The sequence below is a fragment of the Phyllopteryx taeniolatus genome, chromosome 1, assembly GCF_024500385.1.
Source record: "Phyllopteryx taeniolatus isolate TA_2022b chromosome 1, UOR_Ptae_1.2, whole genome shotgun sequence".
In the NCBI taxonomy this organism is placed as follows: Eukaryota; Metazoa; Chordata; class Actinopteri; order Syngnathiformes; family Syngnathidae; genus Phyllopteryx; species Phyllopteryx taeniolatus.
The window spans coordinates 28729134-28744073 of NC_084502.1; the positions used below are offsets into that span (position 1 = coordinate 28729134).

General features: G+C 41.4%; 1 protein-coding gene across 1 annotated transcript; it reads right to left on the reverse strand.

Annotated features, from left to right (window-relative positions):
• Nucleotides 1–1598: 1598 nt before the first annotated feature.
• Nucleotides 1599–14482, reverse strand: LOC133465436 (uncharacterized). The gene is made up of 5 exons (XM_061748258.1): nucleotides 14078–14482; nucleotides 9178–10152; nucleotides 8354–8512; nucleotides 7878–7971; nucleotides 1599–1879 (listed from the first exon to the last, which is right to left on the reverse strand). Exons 2-5 carry the CDS (start codon nucleotides 9826–9828, stop codon nucleotides 1599–1601), a joined length of 1185 nt encoding a protein of 394 aa, XP_061604242.1. The 5' UTR covers nucleotides 9829–10152; nucleotides 14078–14482.
• Nucleotides 14483–14940: the final 458 nt, after the last annotated feature.

Sequence of the window (14940 nt, forward strand, 5' to 3'; positions counted from 1 at the left end):
TCCCATTGAAAATATGTGGCGCATTATAAAGCGTAAAATACGACAACGGAGACCCGGACTACTGAACAGCTGGAGCTGTACATCAAGCAAGAATGGGAAAGAATTCCACTTACAAAGCTTCAACAATTAATGTCCTCAGTTCCCAAATGTTTATTGAATGTTGTTAAAAGAAAAGGTGATGTAACGCAGTGGTAAACATGACCCTGTCCCAGCTTTTTTGGGACGTGTTGCAGCCATAAAATTCTAAGTTAATGATTATTTGCTAAAAACAATAAAGTTGATCAGTTTGAACATTAAATATCTTGTCTTTTTAGTGTATTCAATTAAATATAGGTTGAACATGATTTGCAAATCATTGTATTCTGTTTTTATTTATGTGTAACACAACGTCCCAACTTCATTGGAATTGGGGTTGTAGGTAAAGGTCCACCATGTGCCCATTAAATGGTAATTATTAGCCAAAAATCTACGTCATTATCCACCCTGTCGGCAAAGTGTGGGAGTTTATCCAATATGCATTTCTAACAGCAAAACATCTACTTAATACCCAAAATATGAAGTTTGATGGAAAATCTCAACTTTTTAGGGGTAAAATGTTGGAGTGTCAATGGCACCTTATATTGGCTCGTGTTAATCGTGTGTGTGTTTGCCATCATGTGTGAACAAAAGAGAAAAATATAATTTAATGGCACCATGTTTTTTTTTTCCTTAGCAGAGGTAAAAAGGCAAGGGAATTGTCATGATTGCGTGAAATGCACTGACATGCTCCTGCATTCACTTCGCATCAACATTGGACTTTACTTTTAAAACCCAATAACAACAAGACATGAGACTAAACCAGTGCTGCCTGGAGCAGCTGTAAGGTTGGGGAGCGTTGGCCAGTATTTGGGTTCATATGAGGAGGGACGTGTCACATTTACTTAATGTCAACAGCCATGGATAGCTGGTCAGGAGTCAAAGTTCAACACTGATGTTTCAGAACATCTCTATTCCCCTAAACAGACACTGCCTGTTTTAGTATCAACACACAAATGTCCATCTTTATTTGTTGTCTGAGTGTGTGTGCGTGTGTGTCTGTGTGAGTGTGTGTCTGGACACTGTACTCTGAAGAGGATAAACAAAACAAAAAGAACACACAGACTTGAGCAAGAAGAGGTGAGGGGGGAAAGGGTGAGCGTAAGGAAGGCTTATTAGCAGAAAACAGATGGCCCCCACTATTTACAGTGGCCCTACTGGGAGGGACAACTTTCTGCACCTCCGGGTTACCAGCGCCACCGAGTGGGGCTGTGTGTTTAAACACTGCACAGTATTGTCGTGTTAACTTGTCAACAAAGAGCAAATTTGCGACGCCTTTGGGTGGATGCCATACGTTCATCTTCTTTTCTGGCATTGGTCTGAACGCATGGAGAAGAAAAATTGCGAGCGTTGAACAGACTGGCACGATGAGGAAGCGTTAACATGCACAAATGAGTTGGTAATTGCATCAGGGCCATCAGTCAAACGTGTCATCGTAATGCGCATAGGTGCATGTGCAAGTGGACACACGTGCACGCATGACAGACAGTGAGTGGAAATGAAGGATTTGGACTTCCATCCCGTTACATTATGCAGCAGATGGCGTCCAGGCCCGGGCCCCGGCCAGGCCTCTCCCAGGAGAGGGAGAGCGAGGGAGAGATGATGGGGGAGGAGTGAAAAAAGCGTAAGGGACAAAGCTGTTTTTTTTTCCTCTTACTTGCACATGTTTGTTTTCTCTTTTTTCTTTTTGGACGCACTGCCTCTTGGTTGGATCGTAGGACAGAGTCACGGCTCCTCCCCTCCTCCTCCGGCTCCAGCTGAGGCTCCACCTGAGCCCATCCACGAGGGCCTGACCCGGGCTGACCTGTGAAGAAAGGAGCGTAGGACAGAGGGAGAGGAAAAAAAGAGAAATGATGCAGGTGGAGTATACTGTATATGAGAGCGGATGGCGGCACAAGACCCAATTAAAATTTAGGGTTATTTCAAGAAAAGATGACCTCTCTGAAGGACTGGTCAAACTTGGATAAAACTCACACGGCAGTTGACTTGATCAGATGCCACAATCAATACGCTAACAAACACACCTACATAGCAGGCTGTTAAATCTCACAGATCTGTGCCCCTGGCTCTTTTTGTTTTGTCTTTTCTGCATTAATTGTGCCAATGCTGTGAGTGTGGGCCAGATGTCACTGCGACCTGTGGGGATTATTACAAATCTGTTGGCCTCATTGTATATTTGGACCCCTTAGAGCCCCGGCCCCTTGCACTACTCCTGCTGAAGTTCGAGGGACAAACAAGACCCAAACCAGATTGCTAATGTGCAAAATAACAAGCTTGGCCTCTACGAATGGACTGAGGACATGTGGGACTTTCTGAGACTTTACTCTCCTCCTTCCAGTGACCGTGGCTTGGGCCCAATGGCCACCAGGGACCCCTTGATGCCTCCCAGTTCGGCCAGATTGGTGCCATGATCCTTGGCAAAGCTACACACCTAATGAACTCATCAGCCAGCTGGGGGCTGTGGGTGTAGGAAAGGTTAAGGTGCAGGGTCGGGTATTCAGGGGCCAATACCAAAATTGTCCACAAAATTGAATCCTTACAAATATATTAGTGTTATCAGTAAACGATGTATTCATTTATTGTTTTCACTACAGTGGTGGCTTGAAATACCAGACTGAGTTTTTCAAGGTACGAGCGATCATTTGGCCGATTTTTTTGCTTTGACTTCTGTGCGCAAACTTGAGATACGAATGCAGCATGGTGGCAGTGAACTCAACTCACTTCACAACAAGCAACAGTTTAGCAGATAGTTAACAACTCTCCAAAAAAAAAGGCTTCAAGCTGTTTATTGCCACTCCCACTGTTTATTGTTTACTGTCAAACTAAATAGCTTTGTCTTAGGAAAGTCTGCTTAGCTTAATGCTAACAAACTATGCAAAAAGCCATAGACAAGCTAACGAATAGCATCAGTGTTACGGCATTATAACCCTTTAAACCAGTGATTCCCAACCACTTTGTAATTGGTCCGAAAATTATTTATTTTCAACATATAAAGTATCTTTGTTCATCTATCTATGTCAGTGATGTATGGTGACATACAGAACAAAGAAATGCTTTTCTATTTTATGGCAAAAAGTACATCATTAACATGTCTATACACCTTTGCGACATCTCCTTGCAAATCCTCTCCAGGTTGGACGGTGAATGTTAGTGGCCAGCCATTTTCAGGTCTTTCCAGAGATGCTCAATTGGGTTTAAGTCAGGGCTCTGGCTGGGCCATTCAAAAACAGTCACGGAGTTGTTCTGAAGCCATTCCTTCTGTATTTTAGCTACGTGCTTAGGGTCATTGTCTTTTTTGAAGGTGAACTTTCGGCCCAGTCTGAGGTTCTGAGCACTCTGGAGAAGGTTTTCGTCCAGGATATCCCTGTACTTGGCCGCATTCATCTTTTCTTCGATTTCAACCAGTGGTCCTGTCCCAGCAGCTGAAAAACACACCCACAGCATAATGCTGCCACCACCATGCTTCACTGTTGGGACTGTATTGGACAGGTGATGAGGAGTGTCTGTTTTTTTCCCACACATTTAAGGTGAACAATTTCTATCCTGGTCTCATCAGACCAGAGAATCTTCTTTCTCACCATCTTGGAGTCCTTCAGGTGTTTTTTTTAGCAAACTCCATGCGGGCTTTCATGTGTCTTGCACTGAGGTGAAGCTTCTGTCAGGCCACTCTGCCATAAAGCCCTGACTGGTGGAGGGATGCAGTGATGGTTGACTTTCTAGAACTTTCTCTCATCTCCCAACTGTACCTCTGGAGCTCAGCCACAGTGATCTCTGGGTTTTTCTTTACCTCTCTCAGCAAGCCTCATCTCCCCCTCAGTTTGTCCGGACGGCCAGCTCTAGGAAGAGTTCTGATCGTCCAAACGTCTTCCATTTCAGGATTATGGATGCCACTGTGCTCTTAGAAACCTTAAGTGCAGCAGAAATTTTTTTGTAACCTTCGCCAGATATGAGCCTTGCCACAATTCTGTCTCTGAGCTCTTCAGGCAGTTCCTTTGACCTCATGATTCTCATTTGCTCTGATGTGCTCTGTGAGCTGTAAGGTCTTATATAGACAGGGGTGTGGCTTTCCTATTCAAGTCCAATCAGTATAATCAAACACAGTAGAACTACAATGAAGGTGTAGAACCATCTCAAGGATGATCAGAAGACAGCACCCAAGTTAAATATATGAGTGTCAGAGCAAAGGGTCTGAATACTGTGTGATATTTCAGTTTTTCTTTTTTAATAAATCAGCAAAAATGTCAACAATTATGTTTTTTTTCTGTCAACATGGGGTGCTGTGTGTACATTAATGGAGAAAAAAAAAGAACTTAAATGATTTTAACAAATGGCTGCAATATAACAAAGAGTGAAAAATTTAAGGGGGTCTGAAAACTTTCCGTACCCACTGTATATCCGTATGTCTGTCTTATGCTGCTCCCAGGTGGCCAAGGTGCATGCACCAGAATGAGCAGTACAATGTCCATTGAACTGAAGCAAATGTGTTTTTTTTTTAAAGTTTTTAACGATTTGTTTGTGTGTACCTCGCTTTATTCACTGCAGTCAAGTTACTTTTTGCACAACAACAAATTTAGTATGCTGTCTCCTCCAAGGCGGCACAGTGGACGACTGGTTAGAGCGTCAGCCTCACCCTTCTGAGGACTGGGGTTCGAATCCCAGCCCCGCCTGTGTGGAGTTTGCACGTTCTCCCCGTGCCTGCGTGGGTTTTCTCCGGGCACTCCAGTTTCCTCCCACATCCCAAAAACATGCACGTTAACTGAAAACTCTAAATTGCCCGTAGGTGTGAATGTGAGTGCGAATGGTTGTTTGTTTGTATGTGGCCTACAATTGGCTGGCAACCAGTTCAGGGTGTACCCCGCCTCCTGCCCGATGATAGCTGGGATAGGCTCCAGCACGCCCGTGACCCTAGTGAGGAGAAGCGGCTCAGAAAATGGATGGATGGATGTCTTCTACAAGTGGTGTATCAGATGCAGATGTAAATAACTGGAAATAAAAGCTGAAATCTTATCGTGTCTCATTTTTTTTTTTATATCAAGGGCATAAAATGTATACCAGTTGACAGCAAAAATAAAGGAATTGGCCTCACTTGTTCCGGTACTGGCGGCACGGTGGACGACTGGTTAGAGCGTCAGCCTCACAGTTCTGAGGACCGGGGTTCAATCCCCGGCAACGCTTTGGTGGAGTTTGCATGTTCTCCCCGTGCCAGCGTGGGTTTTCTCCGGGCACTCCGGTTTCCTCCCACATCCCAAAAACATGCCTTAATTGGAGACTCTAAATTGCCCGTAGGTGTGAATGTGAGTGTGAATGGTTGTTTGTTTGTATGTGCCCTGCGATTGGCTGGCAACCAGTTCAGGGTGTACCCCACCTTCTGCCCGATGATGGCTGGGATAGGCTCCAGCACGCCCGCGACCCTAGTGAGGAGAAGCGGCTCAGAAAATGGATGGATGGATGGATGGATGTTCCGGTACTTGTGGAAGGGAGTGTACCTGCACTGCATCATACCGAGAAATTATATTTTGACCCTTTCATCTTATTATACATAGACCTGGATATACTTGCGCTTCTTGGCGGTATAGCTGTAAAAGAGCTTTAGCTCAGAAGATATGGGTGCTCATCAATAAAGCTTCTTTATTGATGAGATGCCGCTCCCAGAACTCAGGAAAAACAATCAAGAGGACATGACGATTACACTTACAGCTACAGAGGACCCAAATCTGCCTCCTCTTAAATGGTGGTTATACTAAACCAGGGTACAGTACACACTATAAATACATTACCACTTAGGTCATTTAAGAATTGGGGGAGAATTTATGCAACAAGGTTTTTGAAAAACTGAGCATTTTCTGTATCTGATATTCTTTGGTATGAGTTTAAGAAAACAATAAATGATAATAATGTCAGGATTCAGGTTGCAAGTTGGACCCAGATGCAGAAAGGACAGGGAGGTGAGTTTGTGAATAACGGTTTATTGCACCTTGGAAGCGAACAAAGGGACTCCGAGAACTAAATCCGGGATTGGCAGGGTCCCAACGAAGACCGGTCTGGCAGGGTAGGATTCCGTGTTGTCGGTGGGCCGCAAGAGGTGAGCAAAATACAATTATTTCTTCAATGCCATGTTTTCCTAAATTCACCAAACACAGATATTCTTGTTGAATAATCATACAATTCTTATTCCAGTGAGTTAAAAATGTACCTATATGAATAAAGGAAAATGTATGTTGCTGTAATTATATTTGAAAAATGCTCAATAAGTAGATTTATAAAAAAATTTTTAAAAAAAGCACAACTGACTGTTATCTGAAATCTTATTTATTTTGTTTAACAGTGCCTCAAGTACATTTCAGAACGTCATTTTTACAATTTCTGTAAAAAAGATATTGACAGTTTATTTTTCTTTTGGGTGCTTTGAGCACCACAGCACAGATGTTAACATTGAAGTCCAGAACCAATAAAGAAAAACAAAGTATGTGAAAAAAAAAAAAAAGTGTCCAGCTAGATATAATTCCTCATGCACAGACCCTGAGCCGAACTTAACCACTTGTACATAGAATAGTGCCACAAATGATTGGCTGTGTACCCAGACACTGAAGTTTTACATGGGCATAACTATAATGAACGAGAGCAGTTAAAAGTTCTTCGAAATTTCACCATCAATGATCAGGGAATTAACTGTTAAAACACCAGTTCTGCGCTTCAAGTGAAGTGGGCAACACTTCGACAAAGCTTTTAAAAGACTGCATGACAGAATCTCACCATATATTGTCAACAATATAGATTACTCTGACTAAAATTGACATTTCTAATAATGATTTATCCACTTAACCTTCACATTCTCCAACCAGGTCAAAATGACCCATTCTGTTATGACTGTTCCCTCCTCCGTCCCTTCTTTCTTTCCTGCCTTCATTCTTCCGCTCCTTCCATCCCTTTTCCCCACTCCCTCTTTTTTCTTCCTCTCTCCTTCCTTCTTTCCTCCCATGCTTTCCTCTTCCCTTCCTCCCACCCTCCTTTCCTTCCTTCCTTCATCTTCCCTGTACTTCCTTCTTCGTTCCTTAACCGAAGGACAACATTTCAGCTAATAAAAATTTTAAAAAATTTGTTGCATACATACATGACTTTTTCTTGAACAATAATGAATTTTAACATTAAAACGCTAAATATGCAACTCTGGGAAACTGGAAAATGATTATATCAGAAGCAAAGGGGTTTTAATCACAGTTTTTTTTACATGACTCAACTACAACGCACTTGAAAGAGCTAAAGAACACAAGTTAAAGTCATGTCTGACTTCCCCATTAACAGTCACAGCAATAGCTTTGATTTTAGAGACCTTATGCGCTGTGAGCATCGAGAGCCACCGAAAAAGAAGAAAAAAAAGATGGCCTGAATTGCTTCAAAGGTATACCTCTTCTGCTTTGGATAATCAACGTTGAGGGCATACAGAAGGCCAAAGAGATATGCCAAGGCCGTTAAGAGGTCTGGAATGTTATGTAGGTGCAACAGATGCACCGTTCAGCACCGGTTCCAAAATATCAGTGTTAAATGACAGTAGCTTTCAACCATCAACCTTGTGATGAGTTTTGTACAAAAGTATTTTCTCCTACTGAATACCCACCAACAATGCCCAGCTGCTTCTCAGCAGAAAAAAAAGGAGCAAGATTTATAGAGAACTGAAATCCTTACCAAAAAATTACTCTATGTGGACAGCACTGAGGAGGTGTATATTTCCATTTTGGATGGACTCATCCTTTAAAACACCTCATGGGAATTAGTTTTACTTGCATTACTTTTTCTGTACTTACCAGGCACTTCAGGAAAACCTGTTGCATCTTCTCGGAGGAAAATGGGCAGGCCTCTCAGTGGTGCTGTCTTTCGGTGGGACACAATGTTGGATGTCTAAAGAGTATTCAGTGGAAAACAAGCATTTCAATTAGTATGGTAATGTAGTGTACTTTATACACAATGAAAAATCTGAACTGTTTTACGGTAATGAAGATAAATCACAGGTGAGACCCAGCAACATATACAACTTTAAAATTGTTAAAAAAAAAAAACACTGCAACCATGCTAACAATTTTACTTTGCTTTTACAAATTAAAATTCTGTTAAATAAAATACCGCCAAAAAAGAACATAAAGCAATGACTGCTGAAATTCATTTTTACTGACACGTCCATTAATGTGTTATTGCTGGAGCCAACATCTTTTTCTGTTTCTCTTATGAGAAAGGTATGTTCATACTCCTCTAAAAATGTCAAGCAAAAAAGCACTTCACTCACCTGTTCATAAAGTTTATCCAGAAGGTCTTCCATCTTCTCACCAAGAGTTACCTTCTTAGACCTGTCCAGTTTCAGCAGGCCAGGCACAAATTTGTCAAGGGTTGCATTGAAAATCCCCAGAAGGTCTTTGCTCGTGATCCGATGAAATTCTTCAGATATCTAAACAAGACAATCAACAGAATATTGCCATTTATTCAGCACAGAAAATTTCTGGGCACCTGTCTTGTGCAGTCTGCACCATGTTCAATGCCTGACCATGTTAGCAACAGTAAAACCTACTTCAAAAACTTCAAACTTCAAATACGTCTTTTACACAGGAATTGAAATACCCTCAAAAACCAGTATCAATATGCAAATGAATATTATCATGTTCCAGTGTAGTGTACTTCTTGAATTATAGTCAATCTAGTATAATAATCCATCCATTTTCTCTACCGCTTATCCTCGCTTATCCTCACTAGGGTCGCGGGCGTGCTGGAGCCTATCGTCGGGCGAGAGGTGGGGTACACCCTGAACTGGTCTCCAGCCAGTCGCAGGTCACATAGAAACAAAACCATTCGCACTCACATTCACACCGGCAATTTACAGTTGTCAATGCATGTTTTTGGGATGTGGGAGGAAACCGGAGTGCCCGGAGTAAACCCACACAGGCATGGGGAGAACATCCAAACTCCACACTGGCGGGGCTGGGATTCGAACCCCAGTCCTCAGAAGGGTGAGGCAGATGCGCTAACCAGTCGTCTACCGTGCCGCCCTAGTATAATAACTCGTGTATAATTTGAAGAACAGAATTCCTGAATATATATAAATTAGGACAGCCTTACCTCCTCACAGGAAAACAGCGCAGGCCATCTCTCCTGGACCTCAGATACCATAGGCTGGCACTCCACGACTTTTCTCCGCCTGAGGGAAAATGTCAGTGCCATCTTCTGCTGTATGACTGTCATGTTCTTTTGTTTATTCATTTCACCAACCAGAGCTACTCTTTCCTGTTCAAGAGTAGAATCATCATGGTGTTGTGGAAAATCTGGGACATGATTGACCTCTCCACGTTTGGGCTTTTTAAGGGTAAAAAGACAGCCCTCTTCATCTACTCCTTTTCTTTTTCTGTTTACATGTACCTCATTGCAGCCTGCCTGACGAAGCTTTGATCTGTAGTTTCCAAGTTTACGCTTGATACTTGCTTTCCATCCCTCGTAGCCTGTGAAGCTACCTGGCTCCTTCAGACATGGATACTTGAGAACGAGCGCAGAAACAACTGACTCAAGCTCATCTTTTTCAGGGTAGCTTTTAATTTCAAAAACTGCCTCTGCAATTTTATCCAAAATCTCCATCTTCATGTCTCCTGTCACTGCAATGCCCTTCTTAGATTTTTCGTATGTCACATTAGCCTTAGACAATTTCAGCTCTACATCATATGAAAACTTGGGGATAAGAAATGGATTGGGCCACTCTGAGATATGCCTTAAATCCATCTGGATAGAATTGGTCCAGCTTGGCTTGAAATCTTCAGAGTGAACACTTACTGTGTCCTGGGAACAGACTGAAGAAGAAGACACTGAAGCAGTGGATTGGTTAAGTGGAGATGGATCATAGTTTCACATTATATGCCGGACTGCACGCTCAGCTGGTAATTCAGATATTGCTGTCAGGTTGCATAGTGCATTTCCAAACACTGGATCCTCAAACTGTAGAGAGAAATCACCTGGAAGTTCAAGTCTCTCTTTAAGTATATCAATCAATTGCCCCACAGATGCTGGTACTTCTCTGGAGGAAAGAACTACCCGGAGTAACAAAGTCTGAAAAAAAGAGAGAGAATAGGTGGGAGAAAATGAACAATCAAACCAGATTAGAAGACAGTTATGGTATAGGTTTCATACCATACGGCTGCAAATAAGGACCCTTTTCAAGATAAATTTGCTGATCACGTTTGATTTGCTGATAATTTAGTATACAAATGTAAAAAAATAAAAATAAATAAAGCTAAAGTCTATATCCAGGTTTTCATTTCCTTCAATCATTGTACTCAACTGCCCTATACGTGGAAAAGGCTTTCAATTCATTCAACACAAAACTAATGCTTAATGAAAAATGAGAGAGAGAGAGAGAGATACAGAGAGAGAGAGAGAGAGAGAGAAAAGTTAATGAGAGGAAAGCCAGAGGGGATGAGTGAGGTGAAGAGAGAAAAAAGTAAGCAGAAAAAATAAGTGTGGAGAAGAAAAGGAAGAGGAAAGGAGTGAGAAAGGGGAGCAGAGGGGGAGATGGGGAGAAGAGGAGACAGGGTGGAGAGGAGAGAACATACAATCTTGAGTTGCTTTAATGGAGAAGGAATGTCCTTGGGGTCACCATCATCTTTCCACCAACTGTGTATGCTGTTAGAGGGTGATAATCTGTCAATTCATCTGGATCCAGGGCAAGAAGGTCTGCACAGTTGTGCTCAACAAGCTCATAGGACCTAAAATGTTCAATGTACCAGGAACACAGTCTTTTACAAAGGAATGTCACCTCCTCTGCATTGACAAGAATGGTCACAATCATATGGAATTCTGGGAGGCCACTGCATTGGTCAGCAGATAAAATCAGGCCCGCCAAATACTGTGCCCCATGCAGGTGAATCGTTTTAGACAGAGACACACTGTTGATGAGGGTACTTCTGTATTTCACACTTGAGTGATCGATCCAATTCTGAAACCCTGACCACTTTCACATTTTCAACATAGAGTTTTGGCTTGAAAAGGTTCCCACTATCCAGATGGTATGCCATCATCTGGTGGTGTTTCGAGGAAAGCATTAGCAGCACATTTTTCCCGTTGTGAGTGTCTGTGACCACCTTTTTAAAGAAGCTATGTTTTGCTTCGTCCACAATTCCACTAAAGGCCCATAGCAGCGTATAAGATGTGGGTAGTGGTCAATGAAGTGGTGTTTTGGCCTCAGTCTGAAGTCAAACAATGTTAACAATTTCCTTGAGGTCCATTAAAATCTCCCATGATGGCACCTGATCTGGTATCTTACATCCAATTATAAAAGGAAGCAAGCGCAGCAGTGTCCAATTTTCATGTCCATTGCCAGCAACTGATCCTTTTTCAAAGCTTGCTTTTGGAATTTTTTGAGGCTTTTTTACTTTGTCTGAATATTTGTAGGGAAATTATTTTATTAAGTTGTTTAATGCATCAAATGTAATGAAACCTTTTGAGATCAGATTTTTCAAACATAGGGACAACTCCAAAGGGACGACACCTTCAAAAAGCTCATGCAAAACATCTGGAGGAAATCCGGTGATTGGGTGAAAGAACAATAGAAGTTTGCCCAGTACACATTCCCTTTTTACCCCATTAACACTTTGGAGGCTTTCAGTCTGCCTACGCTCTTCCAGAAATGTATTGTGTTGATCAACACCCCTCAATTGGAAGTCATTAACTTCAGTGCAATTTGGTCCCGGCTTATCAAACAAAACCGACAGAACTTGTTAACAGTAAAACTTTCATAAAAGCCTGCCAGACGATTTGCACCAAGGTTATCAGCACTTACACGATATACAGTGGCCTTAACAAACTGACCCACAGCTTCCACAAAAATTCCCTCTTGTTCTATACACCCTATATCTTTAAGCAATGGCTCCAAAAAGTTTTCATAACCATATTTTGTGACATCCACACTTTTACCTAACAGAGCAAGCTGAATTGAAATGAGATTCGATCGTAATCTGGCTGGTAAATTTAGAACTACCCAAAATACTGCAGTAATCTTATGACGTTTTCTTGAAGTGCCCAGTGGGTTACAAACTTCAAAATCACCAATATACAACCCTAAACTACATACGTTTTGCTGTCCCAGTAGCTTATTGTCCCTGTAATACTTGAAAACGTCTTGAAAAGACTTAAGGTGTCCAGATAAAGCTTCTTGATTTAATTTGGTCCCAAAAATCTGCACGTCCGAGTAAAGTCTCAAGTATCTTAGTGACAGATATATAAACAAAAGAGTTTTTATGACCTGTGTTGTACAGATATTCTGTGGGTTCCACAACAGAAAAGTGCTGTGATCTGTTGACAGGGAACCTTTCTCCGATGTTGTTAAAAGGGGTGGATTAGTTTTAACTGTAGCGTTAGAAATTTCTTGCAAAACAGAATAATTTACTTCAATTTCATGTTTTGAATGGATCTCTTTCACACTGTTTAGAGTATGAATGTTAGAGAAAGAGAGCAGGTTAAGCAAATCCTCTACAATCGTTTATGTTGCAGCTCGAGAAACATGCAACACTGTTTGCATACAGAGAAAGAGAGAAGCCAATTTGTGTTCAAGTGTCTCACTAACCTCTACAATCTCTTCAACCCCATCTGGTCTCACAATATTATAAACTGATGTTCCTGCTTCACCATCAGATTGCTCACTTTCAATTATCTCATCTTCAGAAACAGTTCTTGCAAGTGTTCTAAAATCCTCAAGTGTACAATTTTTATTGTTTCGACTTTTGTGAGAACTGAAGGTTGGGCGAATGTTTGTTTTAAAGGTGCACCTTAGAAAGGGACATTGTACAGTTTCTCGGTTCTTTAAATGATGTCCAAGGTGGTTCCAAAAATATTTTTCACTGCAAATCTCCTTAAAATCACACAATTCACATTGAAATGTTGAATTTTTGTGGATTTTCACAGAGTGTGATCTTGAGATGTGTGATTTTAGTGCTCCTGGTGTTTTAAATACACATACACAGTCTGTGTGAATGCAAGGCCAATGTGCATCTTGTCCATGATGAAGTCAAAAATGTTTCAGAAGAGTCTCTTGGCTGGAGCTTGTGAATTTGCAAAATCTGCACTACATGAAATCCACCCCTGAAACACGAGACACATAGGACATAGTTTTGCTGAAAGCACTTTTGCAACAGTCCCTGTAATTTGTAAACATAAAATAACAATACAGCTCTATTTACTCAATGTGTGATGTTCCATGACTGAATAGGCAATATCCAGGGTGAATTTGTCATCCAGGGGAGAAGAGGATATAACCAATGTCCAATGTAATTTTCGTAATTTACCAGACTGTCCTTGCTGTTGTATTATTTTCCTTTACCCATTTAGTTGTAATATCCATATTACTGATGATTACTAATTTTAAAGTCTCATTATGTCCATAGTTTTTTAAAGCACCAACTGTCATCACTACAATATATTAAAATACTATTAATATATTATTGCAATATTAATAAAGGTATTTGGTCAAAAACATTGTGATATATTCTGAATGTACTTATAAGAAAACCTAAGAGTTTAAAGAGACGTTTAAGTATTACATATTAGACTATTATGTTCAACTTAATATTGCGATTGAAATCTCCCGCTGTCTGAAAGTAGCCTTATTTACATCATACTGTCATATAATTTGCGCACGTCTGCCATTCACCGACCCATGAACGCGTCTGCATGACGACGCCTGCCTGCACCTGCATAACTTACATGGACGGGAGTTTGTTTGTTTGTTGCTCAATGTTAACATCATATCTCCACACAAGGATAACACTCAAGCCATTACAAAACGGGTAATACGCTAATAAGCTTTACTACGGCAGACGTGCAGTAAAAAAAGCCAGTCTAAGATACCGCCATTTAGTGATGAAAGTCTGTACTGAATATCAGACATGATTAACATAAAACAGTATCAAACATTACTTTTTGAAAAAAAAACCTTAGCATAGAAGTAGGTGAAGGGCTGGAAATATCTTAGTTAGCTTACCTGCTAGGGCAAAATGGTTGTCCGTTCCCGCTTCTGTCCAGAAAATGTTCAAACGCTAGAATCAAACTGCAGACAAGACAAAAATCCGTAATGGTAGAAACAATTCAGTTCACATCCAACTGTCCACGTTTGGTCAAGTTTTCTTCGGGGGTTTCAGTAAAGAAATTGTCTACGAACTATCATCACACGGCTCAGGTTCAGTCGGAGGTGAGTTCGCCGCTCGGTCGAGTTCAAACTGGTTCAGACCGTGTGCGCATGCGCATTTAAGTAATTATGTGGAGTTTCTCACAGGCAAATCAATCCTGATGTTGTTGCTCAAGTCTACATGCTAGATGTGTTAGCTGCTATGCTAACTGGTTACTGGAAGAGTAATCTCAGCTATATATCCATCCATCCATTTTCTACACCGCTTATCCTCACGAGGGTCTCGGGTATGCTGTAGCCTATCCCAGCTGACGGCAGGCAGGAGTTGGGGTACACCCTGAACTGGTTGCCAGCCAATCGGAGAAACCCGGACAAAACCCGCGCAAGAACAGGCAGAACATGCAAACTCCACATAGGCGAGGCCTGATTTGAACCCGGGTCCTCAGAACTGTGCTAACCAGTGACCCACTGGTTTGAGTGGCACACGCCATTATGGCAGAAATTGAAAAAAATGAAAAATAGAAGAGAGGACATACCTTAGGTCTACGCATGGTTAGAGCAATTAGCTTGATGATTTTATTTCTGCTGAGTCGTGTTGCTTACTTTTTTCTATTCCTTGAGATGGGTAAAAGGGTTTTAGTAACAGGGCTGCATTGACAACTTCAGACCATAAATATTACTATTTAAATCATGTCTGTGATAAAACAAAAATGTAGTAT